The sequence below is a fragment of the Rousettus aegyptiacus genome, unplaced genomic scaffold, assembly GCF_014176215.1.
Source record: "Rousettus aegyptiacus isolate mRouAeg1 unplaced genomic scaffold, mRouAeg1.p scaffold_m13_p_3, whole genome shotgun sequence".
Taxonomy (NCBI): domain Eukaryota; kingdom Metazoa; phylum Chordata; class Mammalia; order Chiroptera; family Pteropodidae; genus Rousettus; species Rousettus aegyptiacus.
This window is the reverse complement of record NW_023416306.1, coordinates 147,734,450-147,755,216: the sequence shown is the minus strand read 5'-3', so window position 1 is coordinate 147,755,216 and position 20,767 is coordinate 147,734,450. Positions and strand designations below refer to the sequence as shown.

The window sequence follows — 20,767 nt, the reverse complement described above, 5'->3', positions numbered from 1 at the left end:
TAAGTGACAATAGAACTGGGTACATCTTTTATTCTATATTTGGTTATTGACCCCAGTTCCTGACACAAGAGTACCTAAATTCCTTGGAATTGCATGAGTGAGAGCAGTGTTTTTATTCTAATGAGGTGACTCTAGGTGGGCTCCTGGATGGCTCCCCAATAAAGCTGGTCACCAGAAAGACCAAGCCCTGATTAGAAGCTTAGAATTTTCAGCTCTACTCCCCATTCTCCAGAGAGAGAAAAGGGGTTGGAAATAATAATAGATCATGCCTCCATGAAGCCTCCATAAAATCCCCAAAGTACAGGATTTGGAAAGCTTCCAGGTGGGTGAACACATCCATGTACTGGGAGGGTAAAGAAACTCAACTCCATGTGAAGAAGGTCCTGCACTGGAGACCCTCCCAGACCTCACCCTCTGTATTTCTTCATTTAGCTGTTAATCTGTATGTTTTATCACATCCTTTATTATGAATAAACTTGTAAAGTTAAGTGAGTGTTTCCCTGAGTTCTGTGAGCTGTTCTAGCTAATAATCAAAACCAGGGGGAGGAGATCATGGGAATCTCTGACTTGCAGCCAAGTGGGGAACGGTCTTGTGGGAATGAGTCCTTAACCTGTGGGATCTGACACCATCTCCAGGTAGTGTCAGAACTGTGTTAAATTGTAGGACACCTGCCAAGCTGGTGTCACAGAGAATTGTTCTTGGTGTGGGGAAAAAACCTACACATTTGGTGTCAGAAGTGTGATAGCAGTGTAAGAGTAAAGAAAAAGCACAGGAAGAAGACAGTTTTTTTCTAAAACAGTTGTATTTGTGTAGTGTGAAACTAGAGCAACAACTAAAAAACCTGTGTAAAGAGATTCACTCACAAAACTATATAGATAAATCAAAATGGAATTCTAAACAGGGCAAAATGAAATGTATTATATTTTTTTATGCAAACTAAATGTATTGATCGATTTCACTAAATTGTAACAAGTTTTATAAGTTTTCATTTGCCTTTTTAAAAAATTGAGGTATAATTGGCAATACTTATCTTTTTAAAAGCCTTTTTGAGATTTAATTTATATGAGCCTTTACTTTTCCTCCCCTATAGGTAAGTGGTCCTATATAGAATAAAACTATAAGACAGTTTTCTTAGAACAAACTTTTAATCCATAAGTATAAGCAAATTGTAAAAGGTTCTATAGAAGGGTATAAGGATACAGCATGGGCCACAAAAATTAAAAGTTAACTGAATCTTTTCATTTGATTTTTTTCTTATTATTGATATTCATAGATACTCAGGTTTAAGAATAACTTCAACAGTAGAAATAACTACCCATCTTGTCAAAGTAAGTCAGATTAATCCTGTGTACTGTCACCATGATGCTCTATTCACTCAAATATATGTCCTGGTTCCTGTAGCCTGAACACTTTGAAAAGTATAGCAGACTGTCTAGTTATTCACCAAAACATTTCTCTCTCTCCACTGGGCATACTGATAGGCCATGTTCCTCAGCTTCCTTTGAAGTTACATAGAGCCATGTTAATGAGTTCTGCCCAATGGAATGTAGTTGGGAGGCTTAATCCTCCCATGCACAATCCTCTATTCTTGCCTCCCGTATTTTGGCCAGATGCAGAAGATCCAGTGAAGAGGACATTGAGAAGGCCCCAAGGGATGATGAAGCCATTAGACTGAAGGAGCCTGGGTCTCTGAATCACCACTTGGCAAAAGTATGAGAAACCTGACCAGGAGCACCCAAATGGAATTGTAGGTAGACAATACACACTGAAATTGTTTTTTTTTTTCTTTAGTAGCAGTTAGGTTACCTTGACAAATACTGAGTACATATGTTTCTCATGCTTCCTTCCTCTGCTCCTCCATAATTGAATTTACTAGGAAATTATTTCTAAGATTCCTTCAGTAACTCTACAAAAAGATATTAAACCTCCTCAGAGAAACTTGAGGCGCTGAACTGCATAACATAATTAAGATGACAGAGCAAAGTAGTTATAAAGGTTTTGGAATTCTATTACCACAGTATTTATCTCTAAAATTTTAAAACAGACCTTTGCAACTCTGGTAAATCTAATGAACCCTTTATTACAATAATGTTTTTAAATGAATAAAATATAGGATTAAAAATCATATAGTTATGAAAATATTTTTTAAATGTTATAGTAATATGTGTCTCTAGTGATACATTAAATAACAAGATCTAGTAGTGGGTCTACTAATTACTGCAATTTTGAAGTAGTAATGAGTGGAAATGACATTTTGAGATAACCAACAATTATTGTGAAATGAAAATATCTGTGGTTTCTATTGATGACAAAAATCACAAGTATTGCTAATACCAATTAGTTTGTTGCCTACATTCATAATCAAAAGAATGTTAAATTTCAATTAGAAGTTAAAGAAACTAAAAATGAAACTCTGGTTTTTACCCTTAGAGCCTAGCTTAAGAACTCCAGGACTAGAGGTTTCCCCAAAACATCAACAGTGTTTATTTCTGAGTGGTGGAAATATGGGAGGTTTACACTTTTCTTCTTTTCTGTATTTTTCAAATGTTCCACAATACACAAACATCTCTTTCATAATGATAAAATATATCATATGATATTTACAAAAATGAGAGATGTGTGTTGTTTGGTAAGATTCAGGGTACAGAAACTGGAAAAACAAAGCAATAGTTGAATACAATCCTTTAGGGGAAAAAAATGAAAATAAAATCCTGGATGAAGATGGAAAAACTGAACCTAACTTCGTCAGAGTGTCTTAAAGCTGGTGAGACCATTAGGCCATATATCTTTATACACAAAGGGATTAGTTATTTAAATACACGCTGCTGCTTCAGGGTTGAAGCACCATAACTCTTAACAAGCCACACAGACTCTTGGGCCACATCAGAGGAGAGAGAACCCACAGGCCATAGTTACTCATGAGTTTATTAATTTTATTATCTGTACCTTCTGCGTCTTCCACTCTTGCCTACCTCCCAGCTAGGACTTGTCTGCCTACTCAGTGCTCCACAAAGTGGTTTGGGAGAGAGAACTCTCAGGCAGTGAAATCCAAACTCCTTAACAGGCCCTAGAAGACCTTCCTGAATCTGACCTCTCTACCTACCTCACCAACTTCCTCAACTTCCAACTGCATAAGCCATGTGTCAGCCTCTCCGACCTTTTGATACCTCCAATAAGCCAACCTTGTTCCAGTCTCAGGGGCTTTGATTTTTCTGGTAGCCTTTCCTGGCGAATTCCTCCTCTAGAGCTCCCCCAAACCAGTCTGGCTCCTCATCCTTGTATTTCCAGTGTCTTTCCTCAAAGATGCTTTCCTGACTCCCCTGTTGAAAGTCCTCGAGCCATCCCTGCCAGTCATATTATTGCCGACAGCACTCTCTTAAATTATTTCCACATTGTTTCTCTTACTAGGAAGGAAGCTACTTGAAGGCAGAGACTTTGTCAATATTGTTCATCGCTGTGTTCTCAGCACCTGAAACTAACTGGCCCAGAAATGGATGCATGAGATTGAATACCTGTGGACTGTCTTCTTGGGACGTACTCTGGTTTAGCAGTAGAAATCAATTTATTGGGCAAGAGAACGTTAATAGCAGCTTTAATCTGCCCGATGAGTTGCTGGCCCCCAAAGATCTGAAGTAGACAATCCTAGAACCCTAGCCTAGTCAGAGAGGAAATATCCTAACCTTCAAGACAGCACCACGGACCCTCGGTGCACAACTGAGGCTGCGCAGAGCTTGGGGCGGGGCCAACCTCGCTCTCCGGAAGTGGGTCCAGAGTCGGCGAGAGGACGCCGTCGGGCGGCTAGAGCGGCGAGACCGGCGGGCTGGGGTGAACCGGTCATGGAGGACAAGATGAGCTTCTTCGATATCTGCGGCGGCCGCCTGGCCCTGCAGCGCCGCTATTACTCCCCATCTTGCCGAGAGTTCTGCGTCAGCTCCCCTCGGCTCTCGTTGCGTTTGCTCACTGTTGTCACCTGCACCGTGTGGCTAGCAGCCTACGGACTTTTTACCCTCTGCGAGGTAATGGCTGGTCGGCCCCTTCCCGCGGTGGGAGTCGGGGACTCGGGTTTGGAAGGATCTTTGGGGTCTTGGGGTGGAGCCTGGACCCCTCGTCGGACCCTCCTACAGTCCTAGGGGCGGAGGGCGGGAACTCGCTGTTTCTGGAGACGCCATTCCTCTGCTGGACAGCTCTTTTCATTATGTTTAGCGAAATTTGTGCTTCTTTCTGTACTCTCTCTCAAGGGTCACTGCTCTATGTGGTTCCCCCCAGTCTACATCTATCCCTTGCACGACAGCCTAAAGTTTTAACTTCTATGTGCTTTGTGTAGTACATGGTCATAGTAATTCATTTCCAAGGGTTTAGAGAACTAGTAAGTGGATTGTCCTCATCCATCATTTCCACGCCTCAGAGGAATGAATCACTGCTTACAATGCCTAACATATAGTATCCCGGAAAGTGTCTTTGCCTCCATTGTGTCTGTAGCATGTATATATACACACACAAGTTATTTAAGAGTTTTTTCAAGGCAATCTAATTCCACCTCCTCTCAACGCTTTCCCAACATCAAGTACTTTTAAAACGGAATATCTGCCATGACACCTTCAACATATTGTGAGGGTCACATACAGTAGTTTTGTGACAGCCCTCAAATAAAAGGAGTCATCCTAATCGCCCTTCCTAGAATGAGTTTAGCTTCATATGTAGTGCCATTAATTGGATATATTATTTCAGGAGCGATCTTATCAGAGTTAAGTACCCCAGGGCAATTTATTTCTGTAATTTGGATATTGCTTCCATTACTGCATCCATTAGCTCTTTCCTGCTGATCATATTTCAGAGCATGGTAATTTAGCATAGATGTATGCATAATTAAGACTGCCCTAAGTTGTACCAAATTGTATCTAAAAGTTTGTTCATAAGTCAGTTGAAATGGTTAAGTTGCCAGGACAGTCCTTCTCCCTCCCTTTAAAAAGATTTAACTTATAATATAATTGAATTTTAACACTAGCCTGAATTCCAGCCATGTAGTCATGTGGGGAAGAGGAAACAGATATTCCTTAAATCCCCACTGGGTGCGAGCTTTACTGAATGCCTCATTTCAGCCTTAGAAGAAAACTAAGGCTCAGAGTAATAACTTATCCAAAGTCACAAAACTAGTAAATGGCATACCTGGGCTTCAAACACAGGCTTCTTTGTCTCTGAAACCCTTATTTTACACCAAACTATGATGTCTTCTCCTTCGGGTTTGCTTAAGCAAAATTTTTCAATAGAGAAGTTTGTTTTTATGCCGACTCCCTTTTGTACTCTTCTCTTTCTTCATGATATATACTACCACTTAACTTTATCAAGTGCTCAGGACTCAGTAACCTCATCTTTCTTTAAACTTCACTGCAATACTTCTTAAGGGCTTTATGTACGAAAATATCTTATCTTTCTTCCTATTCAAAACTATTCATCAGAGTAATGGATCTCAACTAGGAATGAGAAGAAATTTGATGAAGGAATTTATTAAAATGTGGCTTAACTTCAATCTAAATGAATATTGAATTGTTAGAAAAATGAAGTATAAAAAAATGTAGGTAACAATGAAGTTTGGGTCAAGAATTACCTTCTTGAAAAGCTGCTATGGATCAAATTCCCTTGTTACTACTGCTCTTCATCCCTTCTTCCTTCCAGTTTTTGAATTCACAGTTCTATTAAAATTCCAAGTTTTTATCTGATTTTTTCCACCTTGGACTGTTATTCTTCCCTCTTCCTTTTCTCAGCTAAGTATATGTATCAGTAACCACCACCTCATCGGTACCAATTAAATCCTGCTTCCTTGGAAGTCTTCATGGGACATATGCTTTAATCCCTGCCACCCTGTAATCCTTTCTTAGGCACATGATATAGTCAGTATTATAGTATTCTTCAAATATATATTATACACAAATTAATTTTGCCTCTAATAAATCTGTAAAGGCCAGGACTGAACTTTATTTCCCTCTGTTCTTTAATAATTCTTATTTAGTGTAAACTATGTATTAGATACTGTATTAGATATTAGGCATTTAATTAACTCAAAGTAGATATTTCTGGAATATTGGACATCTAGCACACAGATTTCTCCATCCTCCATTCATTAGGATTATCAAACTTTTTCCTTAAAAGGCCAAATAGTAAATATTTTATGCTTTATAGTTCTGTCTCATATTCTTCTGTTACTTTCTTTCTTTTTCTTTTCCTTCCCTCCCCTCCTCTCCATCCCCCCCTCCCCTCCCCTCCCTTCCTTTCCTTTCCCTTCCCTTCCCTTCCTTTCCTTTTAACAACCCTTTCAAAAATGTAAAAACCATGCTTAGCTCAAGGTAAACCAGACAAAAATAGACCACAGGCCCAAATAATTTGCAGACCTCTGATCTAACTCTAAGTATGTGTGAGGTAGAAGAGAGTAGAAAGATACTTTAAAAGAAAACCAGAGATAGTCAGTAAAGTGGTAAAACCAAATTTTATTCAGAGAATAATAAAATACTTCCTGCCCTCAAGGAATGACAGTCATAAATTACTGAATCTCTAGATTCTAGGTCATTAATGATTTTTTCCCAGTGCCATCCTTCTATACAATAGCTTTTTGGAAAAAAGAAAACAGTGCTACACAAAAGAAACATACATCAAGAGAAAAACATTTCAACTTTAGAAATGATAAAAGGTTGTAAATATTTTAGAATCACAGGAATAAATACCATTTTTGAGCCCCTAACATCAGTTAGTCATATCAGCAAATCTGTCAGCCATAACATGTCAGTCATAATCCCAAACAACTAAAAGAGCCCTAAATGGTAATTATTTAACAAAACAAGAAATCAGAAAGTAGGAGGGCTCGAGAGGGCATAAAAGGGTCAGTAGATTTTGGTTCTTTTCATCTTGGTGTACTCTACTTCCTTCAGCCTAGCTTTCCACATGGTCCATAGCAGTTCCAGGTGTCAAAACCTCAGGATGAAGGTACCTTATCTTCCTTAAATCTCTTTTTAAGATGGACTTAGTTTTCCAAGAACCCCTCCAGCAGACCTCCCCTCACATCTCATTCGCCAGAATTCTGTCATGTGTTCGTTTGTAAACTACCGCAGGAGTGGGAACCAATCATGATTCACTCCAAGTTCTTTTAGGAAAGAAGAGTGGTTGTTGAGTAGTATCTATTACATTGTGCTAAGCATTTTATTATTGTTCAGTCTATGATTTTGCATTATATAATCTACTGAGGGAGCATGAGAGGAAAAGGTCCGAGTCCTTAAATTGCAATATTGGAAGAAAAATCTCTTGAGTAGTATGAATGTGAGTATTTTGCTGACTGAGGTTCTCTTTCCCAGACCTATCCATTTGTTGTCTGGATGTATTTCATCATATGTTTTCACAGCACTTCAAAGGACCGGTAAAAGCGATTTCCTATTCCTCCCTGCATGTTCTTCTCAAGTGTTAACTCACAGCAGAACAAAGGCTTTTTTCTCTTGCATTGCCTAGAGTTGACTTATTATACATCAGATATATGGGGAGGACCACATGGTGACCTTACTGCCTTTGTCTGGCTCTCTCTTCAGAACAGCATGATCCTCTCTGCTGCCATTTTCGTCACCCTCTTAGGCCTGCTTGGTTACCTCCATTTTGTGAAGATTGATCAGGAGACTCTGTTAATCATTGATTCCCTTGGCATCCAGATGACTTCATCCTATGCCTCTGGCAAAGAAAGCACCACCTTCATTGAGATGGGCAAAGTGAAAGATGTTATCATTAATGAGGCTATTTACATGGTAAGTACTTAAGTACTGGAGGAGGTAGCTTCTCTGGAGTGTGCCTAGATCTAAACTATCTGAATACCTAAAGTATTTCACATCACAGAATTAAATTTGAGGATTCTCTGTTCTAGTACTTGTAGTGTTTCCTTTTTGACTGGCATGTCTATAAACGATAAAAGTGAAACTTAAAGTTTAGGGAGTCAGCATTTCTATTCTATTTTCTGGCACAACTTCAGAATCATCTCTGGTTGTTGCCGTTATTTTGTCTTTCTTCATTTAAAGGATGAGAATATACTTCTCCATCACTTCAAAAGCCATCGAGTGTTCTGTTACTTAGAGATAACCATTTATTAAAAGTTTTAAGCCTTCTGTTAAAGAAAAATTGAATTTCATTTAGATCTCTATTTGGTTTATTTTCTTACAGCAGAAGGTGATTTACTACCTCTGCATTTTATTGAAGGATCCGGGGGAACCAGATGGGATATCCCAAGTAGTACCTGTCTTCCAGGTGAGCACAGAACACTTAAGTTTCTTCTCCAAAGAAGTCCTCTTTACCTTTTCCTCCTCTCTGCGTATCCACCGCTACTTATGTTCAGTTGGAATGTAAACTTTTGTTATTTAAGGGTATTTGACAGCAATTTTAAGATTTTTAGTTATTTTTGAAGCGGCTATAGGCTTTCAGAAACACTATGAATTTACACACGCTTTAGAGAAAAACCAAATAGCAATTTCTGCCTAAAAATCACCATTCATCTACTTTGACTATAGGTCTACCAATATGATTGTACATAGATGTTACCAATCTACACGTAGTTATACACTATTCTGTATCTTGCTTTTTAAATCTAACATGCATATTTACATGCATCTACAAAGGTCATTATATTATTATTTTAAATAATTATATAATGTCAAATATCAGTTTATTTAGCCATTCTTTTGCTAGCTTTTGAAGTCATATCTGGGTTATTGTTTTGCTCTTACAAAAAAATTAATTGTAAATTAATTATAGTTAACTTACTATTAATTATAATAAATTGATCAATTTATTATTTATAATAAATTAATTTATAGGTATACAAAGTAATTTATGTATGCAGTTAACTCTGCCTCACTGCCCTTTTCCACACAGGATTTAAGGCAGCTAAGCAAAAATTCTTTTGCATTATAATTCAAAATTATTTTATTAAAGCTTGTTAAGTTTCACACATTTTTACAGTATTTGAAATTTGGCTCCAGATACTGGAAAACTTTACTATACTTTGGGGAATTTGTGCTTGTTTTTCTAGTGCTGGCTAACAGTGGGTTTAGCTATTTTTTAGTTTAGTATGTAGGTAAAGGAATTTATAGTCATTATATTTGTATCTTTAAATTGAGAGACTTTTCATATTTCCTTGTTATTTACCTATTAGTATTTCCTCATTTTAAATTATCAATATCTCCTCTATTAGCCAAGTAGAATCTAAATTTTATTTATGCATTTGTAACAATTTATATCTTTTGGTAGCAAACTTTTATTAAATACGCTTTCCATGTATATTTTTCCTGTCTTATGGCTTTTAATTTTGGTTGCATTATGTCATACAAAATATTTTTCAATATTTACACATTAAATTGCCCTTCTGTGTCTGAGGAGTTTCATAGCTTGACATTTCCCAAGAGGGTCTGTCCTTATTATTCCTCTTGCTTGTTCTTAGATGGAGATCATGAAATTTAGACAGATTAAAAACTGTCTTTTGAGCTCCTGCTTCGCACAATTCACAGGCTGGGCTGTTGGCCTAGTTAGGGACTCTTTCCAAGAAGGACCTATGAGGCCTGAACCTCGGCCTTTCTGAGCTCACACTTGTGCCGTATAGACCCTTGATATGGGTGAGAGATTGAGGTTGCACGTGGATGCAGCACTACTAAGCACTCTCTTACATTCATCTTGACTGTGCATTTCTCCCCTTTGGAATTCAGAGTGCCAAGCCCCGGCTGGACTGCTTGATTGAAGTGTACAGGAGCTGCCAGGAGATCCTGGCATACCAGAAAGCCACATCCACAAGCCCATGAGTCCCAGCATTCAGAAGGCCAGTATTTTCTTCCATGGGAAATGACTCCTAAGCTCTAGGGGCTGGTGTATTTTCTGTATTATAAACTATCAGGTGGACACAGCCCTAGAAACCAGGATGGATGCCATAGAGTCATAGAGCAGGTGACTGGAAACGCAACTCATTGTGTGATGTTGAGCAAAGTATTTCTGTGTATTTCATTGCTCCCCTTGTAAGGTTTTGCCTAGTTGACTGAGGGGAGACCTTAAGAAATGATGCAAAAGTTATGTTGACAAAGAATACTTTGTGAACTTCCTAAGCACGTTCAAGTTTACTTTTTGTTGAAATGTATGGAGCAAGACAATGGGAAACTGACATCAGACCTCTTGAGAAAGACAATTTCCAATTGCATAGTACCCTGTTTAAAAGTTAAGGAAAAAAGTTAAGCCCTTTATGTACTAGTTAGCAGGAAGAAATGTCCTACAAAAGATTAGTCTCTGTCTGCCTAGCTCCTGTGTCTGTACAGGGTGAGTTTATGACGACACTCTTAATAAACAGCTCTCCCTCCAAAACATACACGATAATTGCCTGATTCACAGACAGCTGCTTTTATTGACAAACATGAATGTGGCATTTATGTCATGGGTAACAAACACATTAACATTCTTCTATTACTCAGCATTATTTATGGTTTCAAAAACTTCTTTTGCAAAGAGGGATGAGACAGAAGGCCAGACAGTTGACTTTGTTTCCAACATGTTAAGGATAAACATGCAAACTATAGAAGCTTTTGTTTATAAGGCAGTTTCTTCTGTATTCACAACCTAAGAGAGGATTCCTGAAGGGTTGGGAAGGAGATAGGTTGGGGGTAATACCGTGGCCCCCAAATTCAACATGAACACAGCTCCATTCTTGCTTACTTTTCTTTGGGATCCTAATTTTTTTTTTAAAACTCCCAAGTAGATAATATCCTCATTGGCCTTAGACACACTCAAGATATTATAAAACCAGAGATACAATTTCTGCCTTTTACACCAGCCCTGGAGAAGGGTTCTTCAGGAACCTGTGGTACATTGATGCATTGATTTGTTTGAGGTAGAAATGTCTCAGCTAGGTCCCAAATCCTGGGAGAAAAGCAGGAACAGAAATGGGAGACAGTTGTAAAATTACCAGCCTTGCAAAGCTCAGTTCATATAAAAGAGGCAGACACTCTGACATGTTTTTTTCATAATGCTTGTCAGTTTAAGGGATGAGAGAAGGGTTCTTACAGCAGCTGAGTTGTTCACTTCAACTAGTTCCAGCCTTGCAGTTTTGCAATGTGCAACACACACACTTTGTTGGGGTTTAAAGGCTTGGTTCTTGGATGCTACTGCTAAATTGTTTTCATCACTTTATTGATAAATGGTAAGACTGCCTTAGAGCTGTGAAATAAAACAGTTTTTCCAATGTTGGAAAATCAGAGTACTGATGAACTCTCATCTTTTTTTGTTAGGGAAGGGTGGAAACAAAGATCATCTCCTCTGCACTCAACAGAAGGTCTCAGTTCGGGATGGGGTGGGATATTGGTATCATTAAGAAAGCTACAGGAATGCTGCTAGGCTAGGACAGATATCACATATGTGCTCTCTGCCCTCAAACTAATTCCCAGCGGAAGTTCGCCAGAAGTCTTGAACTAATCCAGGCCCACAAGCCTGGAGGGGTCTTCTGTTTCTGATTCGTCTTTGGTAGCCTCACAGAGCAGCAAAAAGCGGAGCATGTTCACTTGGGAAATGGGCAAGGAAACAAGTGACGACCACCTCATCCTACAGTAGTGAGCACAGCCTTCACTGAGCCCGGTCCAGTTAAAATGAGGCATGGAGAGGTCAGGCTGGACCTATCTCCTGCCACGCTTGTACCCAGCTGAGCTCACAGTCCAGTGTGGGGGAGAACAGCTTCAGTCTCAGCAGGGAGAGTGCCTTGTTCTGCAGATGTAGGAGCTGCTACCCCAGAAGGAGCACTGCAAATGCCTACTCATTTGCAGCAGGGGAAGGGGAAAGATGAGTCTTCCTTTTTCTCTATCCCTGCCAACACCTTTCCCAGGAAAAGGAAGTCTAGTTTTATTGAATTCTAGGCTTTTGTCAGTTCAGGTGAATAGGAAATTTTAGTCCTATCTTATTCAGGAATGTTGGGAAGACTTCAAGTATAAATCCTCACATAAGGACCATATACACATATAACAAAAAATTAACATCCCTGAGAGTATCAGCAGGGAAAGCTCTGACTTACAGCTCTGATGCCCTCAGTAACCAGTAGCAGTGGACTTCCTTCCCTGTCTGTGTCTACAAACAGGCAGCATCCAGAGCTCAGTATTCTTGTGGGGAAAAAAAGTGGTTTTTATACTCTGGAATTCTCAAAGTTGGGCCCTGAAACATTATAAGGCACCTAGACAGTAAAGTCTTCATGGACACTGAAATATACATTTCACAGAACAAACAAGGGTGGAGGCTCAGGAGAGGGCTATTTGACCCATCACAGTAGTATCATGCTCCAGGATACATTTCTTCAATTCCAGAGGCACCAGGTGGTGGTGGGGAAGCGGTAGGAGAAATATTCACAGCAATGTTGGCCCCTTGGCAGCACGTGGAGCAGGAGCAAAGAACTGTTGTCCATCCAGTTCCCATGGCTTGCGGGCAGCAGGTGGGTTGGTGGGTGCATTCACAGTTGCAGAGCAGTGGTTCATGTAGCTGGCCACGATGAAAGTAGCTTCTGCAATCTTAAAGAGACAACAGAAACAAAGGAATTGAACTAGGCTTGGCCTGAATTCTGGCTTTCTTACTAGCTGTTATACTGAGTACACAACCTTCCTGGATTTCAGTTTCTTCATCTCTTAAAATACCCACCTGGGAGAAAATGTCCAAAGGGGATCATTACTATGAGGTTCAGAGGCCCAATTAAATGGGTGCCTTTGGTCTGGTGGTCCTCTGAGAGGCACAGTACCTCCCTGAGAATAGGAGGAGTGACATTCAGTCTGGTTTGCTCCAAGCTAGGATAGGGGTCTCCCTGGAGGAAGGGGTCTGTATATCTTCTCCTTTGGCAGAGGTGGTATTTGAAAGAGGAGGCAGTATTTGAAAGAGGAGGAGGTTTGGCAAACTCTAGCTTTAGGATTAAAACAGGGTTTCCAGTTACTCTGAGGAGTCAGAACTATAAATCAGGACTTAGGTTTCTGAGTCGTTGGAATTGCTATTTTTGCTGATCAATGTTTCCTGTACTGAGTAGGAACAAAGCCCTTAAAGGAAAAGAGGTCTTTGGATGGTCTTTAAGACCACAAGGAAAGGGGAGCATATGTAGATTGTCCCAGTTAGTGCTGGGACAGCAGAGCCCAGGATGAGGTGAGAGCATCCTGAGAAGGAAGCTGCCGTGGGCCTGCTACAAGAACAGCAAGAGGGCACCTGACGCAAGCGTCACGGTGGTGAGGTTTGAGAACTAAAAAAGATAATGTGAAGAGCATAGGAGTAGCTGGACCAGAGTGATTCCCTCCCTAGCCAGCCCCTCACCTACCAGCTCAGCAGTAACTACTGAGAGCTGAGATGCTACTCCACCCGAACCCTTTGGAGTACTGATTACAGACAAGGCCAAGAGTTTTACTGGGGGCAGGGCCCTTATCGAATAATGTCATAACCGTAGCTTCCTTCCTAAGCTCCAAGCCCACTTCTTTAACTAGATCAAAGATAAATCTTAGCAGTGCTTACACCTACCTTGGGAACAGCCATCCGGAAGATCAACTTTTCAACGTGGCCTTTTCCAGAACTCTGGTCTGGAATGGATCTAATCACAAGCATGAAGTCATCCCGGCAGCCACCAAAGGTCATCAGTGAAGAGTAGGGGTAGGTGACATGCACTTGCTGTGGGAAAGAGCCAGTTAGTTCTGGGAAAACTTTCTACTTGCCTTTTGGGCTAGGAACCAGCATCCCCTGTCTCTTCTAAGCACAGGTAGCCAGCCTTAAGCATGGAGGGAGAACTCTGAAGTCATAATCGGGAGACCTACATCTTCAGTGTCTACAAGCTGTGTCCACTCTAGAGAATAGCAGTGCTTGGGCAGGGGGTGGGGATAAGAGGACCATGGTCACTTAGCTCAGGCCTTTGAGTCCAGAGAGAAGAAAAGACACTTCAGGAGGAGGGGGTCAGGGAGCCAGCCCTCATCCTTCCATACCATAGTGTTGTGGTCCAGGATGCTGACACCATCCTCATTCACAGCAATCCACACCAGAGTGTTCTCCTTGGAAGACAGCTGCACAGGCTGGGAAAACAGGAAAATCTCATCAGACATATCCACAGCTAGGGATTCTGAACCATGACCTTTCTGAGGAAGAAGACACATCCAGGGATCTGCTAGGCAGTGATCTCCAACCTTTTCTCATTTTGGAAAACAAAAGGTGGTATTTGTATAGCATGCTGGAGTAAACAGACAGGCGGTATCTGGCCTTCGGGCTCTGTTTTCCTACTGACAATCCCCAGGTGGGATGGAGTACCTATAAGGCCATCCTGTCACAGCACACGGACTGGGAAGCCCTGGCTACTCTGTTACGGGTATAGGGAACAGGCTGTTTTCTCCTAGCTCTCAGAAACTGACAGCATTCCACACTCAGTCTCTCCAAGCTGAAGTGCATCTTGCTTCAACCAATTTCCTAGAGACTGTAAAAGAAATAGGAAAGCAAAAATGGGCTCTAGGCCCTACCAGTGAGAAAAGTGACTATTGGTGGACAGCTCCTGAATAACCAGTTGTCACTGCCAGGGCTGCAGCAGGGCAATCCAGGTTTCCCAGCGCTCCTGCTTGAAAGGCTGGGAGAGAAACTGACATGTCACCTATTTTTAGAGGCTTTTCCCCCCAATTCCCAGGCTAAGTGGGGCCCCTTGCTATATGCCTTTATGATTAGTTGAGTCCTTTTTCCCAGGGTTAGCACTGAGGAAGAAGCCAATAAAGAAAAGATGAGGGTCACCCAGCAATAATCCTGGCCCAAGAGCAATGAATAACTTCTCTGGATCACGGAAATAGGGAGTAGGCCCGGAATGGGTGGAGAGATGGTGCCCCCTGGTGGTTGCTAGTGTGCAGGCAGGTGCTGCAGACTGGATCAAACACTGTGACAAGATAGGGACAGTAACTCCAGGAGCCACTTACGGCATTCCTGAGGGTGTGGAAACCACTCGCACTTACCTGAGCAGCAAAGAGCTTAGCACCAAAAAAAGGCCACTTCCGGGCCACCGTCAGGTAGATGCGGATGCACTCTGGAGGGGAGCAGCCTTGCAGTGATGCCCATTTTGTGGTCAGCTGATCTGTCAGGTGCCTGGTTTGGACAGATGGAGAGAAATGGTGCCAGTGAAGTGCCATTTCTTCACAGCTCTGAGGCCTTCCCCAAGCTGCAGTCCATGTCTCCCCACAAGACTTTGCAACCTACCTCAGCTGTTCAGGGGGTGTCCCGTGTCTGTAGCGCCTTGGGTAGAACCTGTCTAGGACCTGCTGTAGATGATGCTGAGTCTTGGAAGGGGGTGTGCCTCCGGAGCCTGGTGGGATGGGCCTCTCCAAGTCCCCATACTCTACCTGTGGTAGAAGCAGACAAAGGGACAAGTCGAGAGAGGCGAAATAAACCATCACTTCATTACTTTATGGGTGAGGTGTGAATGGATGTGAAAAAACACTTCTTGTGAACAGATCCTTTATCTCCAATTTCACAGACACGAAAGAAAGAAGCTTAGGGTCCTAGCATATTAGATATTATCTAGACCGACTTTTACTTTGCAGCTGAGGTTAAGTGCCTTATCCAAAGACAGTTAGTGGCAGACAAGGGAAAACAATGTAGAAATTCTGGCTTCCAATTGAAAATGTGGGATACAGGCTGAAGATGCTACAGATCCTAGGGTACAGCAGGTCCTCGAATAACATCATTCTGTTCAACGTTGTTTTGATGAGATGTTTCGCTTAAAAATCGCAGAATCGATTTACAATGTTAAGTGAGGACTGACTGACTGTACGGGAGAGGGTCCTAAATGTGGCCTTTGGAGTTGGACACCTCGCTCAAATCCCAGCTTTGTAACCCTGATCTAGTTACATAAACATTCTGAGCTTCAATTTCCTCATCTATTATGTGGGGATGAGAACTAAATGGGATGATACACATAAAATGTTCAGCACAGGGCCCTCTATAGCGTATTCAATAAATGTTTATTATATTAAAGATCAACTATTATTATTTCCTCTTCCTCTTCAGCATGTAGATCTAGACTCTTATGGAAGCCACAAATGTGTCCCAGATAACTTTGGCCAGATGGCCTCCTAAAGGTAACACAGGGAGAAGAGTAAAGTCTGAATGTGTGTTCCTTCTGCTAATTCTAATGTTTTGACAGCTATTAAGTACAAATTTTATCGCATATAGTATGTGATATACATTATTTAAAAATCATATTTAGTACAACCTTGTGGGGACAGGCAGGGAGATATTTCTGTTTTTGGTATACAAAAATAGAAACTAAAGCATAGACAAGTAAAGTGAGGTAGCCAAGATCTCAGCAGGAAGGTGTCTAGGACTCAAACCCAGAACTCTGATTCCATGTAGCCTGTGTCTGCACTGAGGAGCTCTGCTGGGTAAAGGAGTCAGCTTCTCTCCACAGCCCTCTCCTCCGGTACCACAGGACCCGCAGAATCGCCTGTGTTCTAGGCTGTGTGGCGTGTTCCACCTGTGAGTTCAAAGGTGGTATCCTGACCCTCCTGATTCCCGAACAGAACCTTACCTGGGCCATTAGGGCAGCCATCTCAAGAGCCAGTTCCTTGTTGACAGGAAACCTCCCTGCCACTATCTCTCCACTAGCTTGGAAGGCGAGCAGCAGCCGCTCTCGTTCTGTCTCTCCTTTAACTTGACTCCGAAAGTATAGCCTGTAGCAAACGAGAGTGAGAAGCCAGGACAGCTGGCATCCCAAACGGATGAGGCCATCTCTGCACCTGTTTCTCTTGATTTCCAAAGAAAGAAATAACTTTTTACACCATTTATGAGCCCATTTTCAATTGCCTACAGAAGAATTAACCAAGCTTGACACAGAACGGAAGCAAGGTCATCAGATCTTATAGCAACAGTAGCACATGGTTAATTCTGGATATACCATTAGGCTTACTGGATTTGGTGAAGGGAATCTGGTACCAGGAATCACAGCTTACTAGGGAACTGGATGAATTAAAATTCCAAGAGAGTAATGGAAATTACTTGCTTGGAGACATAGCTGGGATGGAATTTTCTTACTCAAATCGGTAAAAAGTCAGGATGTCTACCTCTGTATTTCCTGGAATTGGTATAGGGACAATTTATTCTTCAATCTTAAATATCTCGTGTTCAAACAAAGCTTAACTCTCCCCATGTAACACGTGCAGCCATCTCATGAGGTTGGTCTGTTTTCTTGGCATGTGTGTGTGTGTGTTTGTGCATGTGTGTGTGCACATGCAGTATACGGACCGAGAGTCTGAGCTGCCCAGGGCCTCACATAGGATCCGCAGAGCCAGCCTGGGCTCTCAGCTAATGACCACCATGTAGTGTTGTATCTGTGGCCCCCTGCCTGTGGGACAGGCCATTCAGCTAGGGAAGTGATGAGCTGGTGTCCCAGGGGCAGCCCTCGTGCTTGGCCCCACCCTTGGGCAGTGCTCTGGACCTGTTCTTGTACATCAGCTTCACGACACGTGTGCCGCCCTCAGACTTTCCAGAGTGCAGCTCCTTTAAGGCTTGTTCCCACCTGGAGATGGCATCGCAGATCTGAAGAGGCAAAAGAGGAAAGTCAGAAAAGCCCCTGATGCGGGGAACAAAGTCCAGGCAGGGCTGGACTCAGGCAGAGAAGCAGGGCAGAGCTGAGTGACTGTCATCCATCAGGAGGTTTACCTATGGGGCCTCATGTTCCCAGCACCCAGGGTGACTGCGACTTCCTCTTAGACAGCAGTATAGTGCTAGTCATGACCTTAGCAGCAAAGCAAAACAAGCTGCGCCCTCACCCCCCACCGCCCTGCCTTAATATCTGCCAAAAACCATGGCCTCATAGCACAAGCTCCATTTCCATTCCAATAGCCATTCTCCTCTTTTGGCAAATGTACCCTGAGGTCTACTATGTAACAAGGACTCACAGACACCTGGCCATTTACAAAGAGGGCATGTGGCATAGTTTTTCTAGTCAATGATAAAATACTCTAGCAGCCTCTGTCCTGTTGCCGTAAAGAAAGCAGACCCTGGACCCAACACTCCTACTCAAGTGCTACAGCACATTTCCACAAACACTTACATGCCCCATGGCTCTAATCTCAGACCACAATACAAACTAGGTCTTAAATCCTATTTAAGGGCCTTTAATACAGAAGTACCATAAAGATCTACCTCCTTTGAATGTGGTTGAGCATAACACAGGCCCTGGCAGACAGGGTTAGAGTGAGGTGCCAGTGTACACACGGCATCCTGTGGGTCTCAGCATACAGTGGTCCGCCCGTGTGTTGCTTGGGGCTGCTGCTGAGACATGCCTCCCTGTCCTTTCTACACCAGCTGACAAGCAGCTTTGCCCCTGGGTGCTGCATAGCTACTCCAGGCAGGGAAGGATACAGAGATCTCTCCAGGGACAAGGACACAACTTTTCTCTGCCTGTATCGGTACATTTTAGGATGGCACAGAAATGCTGGCCTGAAGGCACGTTGGGCTCAGCACCAAACAGGCTGCAGAACAGTCAGGTACCTGCCAGCGAGGCTTGTTCCCCACCATCAAAACCCCAAGGCCCAGCAATGGCTCAGGAGGGGCTCATATGGCTTAGCAGGGAGGACAGCACCTTGACACTCCCCTGCAGGCAGTGTTCCAGGTCCCTGCCGGAAGGATCGTCCGTGAAGAGGGCAAAGCCAGAATGGGATGACTTTCTCATGCCTGTCTCCTGGTTCAGCTGCTGGAGGAACTCATCAACTGTGGAGGAGCCATCAAAACCGACCACCTGCAGGGGAAGGGTGTTAGTCCCAGGAGGGGCTTCCTGAGAGGGGCTCACTAGGGCCAGTGGAGGAGTCTGCGTCTGGAAGGTAGACAGGTTTGGCTGAAAAGGGCAGGACTGAATGCAAGAGCCAGAGACATACTCCATTCCATATTCACACGCAGAGGGTACATGCTTAACGGATGAGCTTGCCCACTGGAAACTGGAATTGGACATAAGCTCTGTTTCTCCTGAGTCCCACTCATGTCACTTTCTTGGTCAGTGTCTCAGCTTCCCTGTTCATACAATGGATTCAAAGGATCTACTTCCAGGACATCAAATAGTGGGGTGCTTTTGCAATACAAGCTCCTTTCTCCCTCCACGCCAGCACTGACCATCCCGCTCCACCCCCAAGCCCAGGCCTGCCCTTTTGCTGGTTAGCCGATTAAGAATCTGCCAGACTTAAGGATGCTTAGCACCTTACCTGGCCCTAAGGTATTCTTGGGGGTGGTGATATGAGAAGACCCAGGACAGGGTGCACACCCACCTCCTCACCTGGTAGGTCCCATTGGCGAAGTGCACGGGAATGCTGAAGGGCAAGGAGTGGTGGAAGGGGTTCCGCAGCAGGATGGACACCACTTCCATGCGCGAGGGCCTGGCTTCCCGCTCCCCCGTCTGCAGGGTCCGCTCCACTGCCCGCTGGCAGTAGGTGGCGTACTGGCCAGTTTCATTTCTAAAAAGGAACACTAGAAAATGTACTCCTCCCTGCCACATTGACACCCTGGCCCTCCACCCAGGCCGGGCCAGGACCAAGTCTGCAAGCTGGGGCAGGCTGTGAGCAAAGCCCTGAAGACTGGCCTGGGTATGTCATGAACATGATGACAGAGAATGAAAATTTGGGAATAACCTGGGACAATGTAGCTTCACATGAGCCCCCACCAAACAATTGTGCACACGTGGACTGGTGTGCAGAGAAGCGCAGGCATGCCCAGATCTCCAGGTGCACGTCTGTATATACAGCGATGGGTGCTGTGTCCACAACCACCGAGCAGATTTCAGAGGGTGGGGCGAGCTGATCCATCCCTGTCTCCCCTGCATCCCTCTGAAACCACACCACAGTCAGGAGTGTTACAGGGGCAGAGGAAATGCCACTCACTCACCTGGGATCCGCATGGCGTTGGAGCTGCTGTTTGACATACCAGAGGAAGTGGTGCTGAGGCAGGAAAAGTGGGGCACACAGAGCCAGGAGCTGCCAGCCCTGAAGGGAACAGGCCACGTGGCACGAGTGAGTACTGCATCTGCATCACCGCCAGCCCTCACAGTCCTGAGCTACAGAGCCTTCGGCACTCTCTCCAGACCAGAGCCTCCAACCTCTGCGTACTGGGACAGCCAACTTGGTCAGGCTTTGTCCAGAATAATGGTCACATAGTCTGACTGTACACGGACATCCAGAAGAGAGACAGCGAGGACAGCTGTGCTGAGGAACCTTTGAGCGCTGACGCTACCCACTTACCAGGCTCAGAGGACACCTGCACAGTCGCCTCCTTCCACACTCCCCACCTCCCGTCAGCTGTTCCGCCCGGAGATGCCCACCTGCATGAGGGAGTACTTCTGAGGCGGGCGGCAGCTGGTCTGCTTCATGAGTTGGCAGTAGATCTCACTCTGCAGCTCAGGGTGAACCAGGCAGACCTGTAGGGCCGTCTGGGCCAGAGACACGTGGTAGTCCACAGAGGCAGCTTCCACAGGCACGTTGATGAAGAGCTGGCAGGACTGGCAGGGAAATGACACGGCAGCCCAACAGCCCCTTGATTAGCATCCTCTGTGAGCCCCCTGGGGCTCAAGGGACACTCTAGTTCACGCAGGCAGCCTTTACTAAAAAGGACATTGTCACTGCTTGAGGGCATCTATACTTGCTGAAAAGGCTACTTTGGATAGGATTTTTCTTTCTTTAAATGTTTCTATTACATAAGACATATTCATTTTTTAAAAAGATGGAATATTCAGATGGGCACAAAGAACATTCTGAA

General features: G+C 43.5%; 2 protein-coding genes across 7 annotated transcripts in view; one reads left to right on the top strand and one right to left on the bottom strand.

Annotated features, from left to right (window-relative positions):
- Nucleotides 1-3,779: 3,779 nt before the first annotated feature.
- PIGH (phosphatidylinositol glycan anchor biosynthesis class H) lies at nt 3,780-11,255 on the top strand. Of its 4 annotated transcripts, none has more exons than XM_036239205.1 (4): nt 3,780-4,017; nt 7,570-7,779; nt 8,192-8,272; nt 9,724-11,255. In XM_036239205.1, exons 1-4 carry the CDS (start codon nt 3,838-3,840, stop codon nt 9,814-9,816), a joined length of 564 nt encoding a protein of 187 aa, XP_036095098.1. In that variant the 5' UTR covers nt 3,780-3,837; the 3' UTR covers nt 9,817-11,255. The 4 variants fall into 4 exon arrangements, with proteins under 4 accessions (XP_036095098.1, XP_015986807.1, XP_036095097.1 ...); XM_016131321.2 differs by having other exon boundaries at nt 8,189-8,272; XM_036239204.1 differs by lacking the exon at nt 9,724-11,255 and having other exon boundaries at nt 8,192-9,706.
- PLEKHH1 (pleckstrin homology, MyTH4 and FERM domain containing H1) overlaps nt 10,387-20,767 on the bottom strand; it is a 49,559-nt gene continuing 39,178 nt past the window's right edge. For all 3 annotated transcript variants that reach the window (XM_016131316.2, XM_036239203.1, XM_016131317.2), the window contains 11 exons: nt 20,334-20,510; nt 19,901-19,998; nt 19,296-19,473; nt 18,612-18,767; nt 17,463-17,563; nt 16,557-16,698; nt 15,227-15,369; nt 14,986-15,115; nt 13,984-14,070; nt 13,529-13,675; nt 10,387-12,546 (listed from right to left, as the gene is read on the bottom strand). In XM_016131316.2, coding sequence (XP_015986802.2) covers nt 12,385-12,546; nt 13,529-13,675; nt 13,984-14,070; nt 14,986-15,115; nt 15,227-15,369; nt 16,557-16,698; nt 17,463-17,563; nt 18,612-18,767; nt 19,296-19,473; nt 19,901-19,998; nt 20,334-20,510 — 1,521 coding nt within the window. In that variant the 3' untranslated portion in view covers nt 10,387-12,384. The remainder of the gene's footprint in view (nt 12,547-13,528; nt 13,676-13,983; nt 14,071-14,985; nt 15,116-15,226; nt 15,370-16,556; nt 16,699-17,462; nt 17,564-18,611; nt 18,768-19,295; nt 19,474-19,900; nt 19,999-20,333; nt 20,511-20,767) is intronic.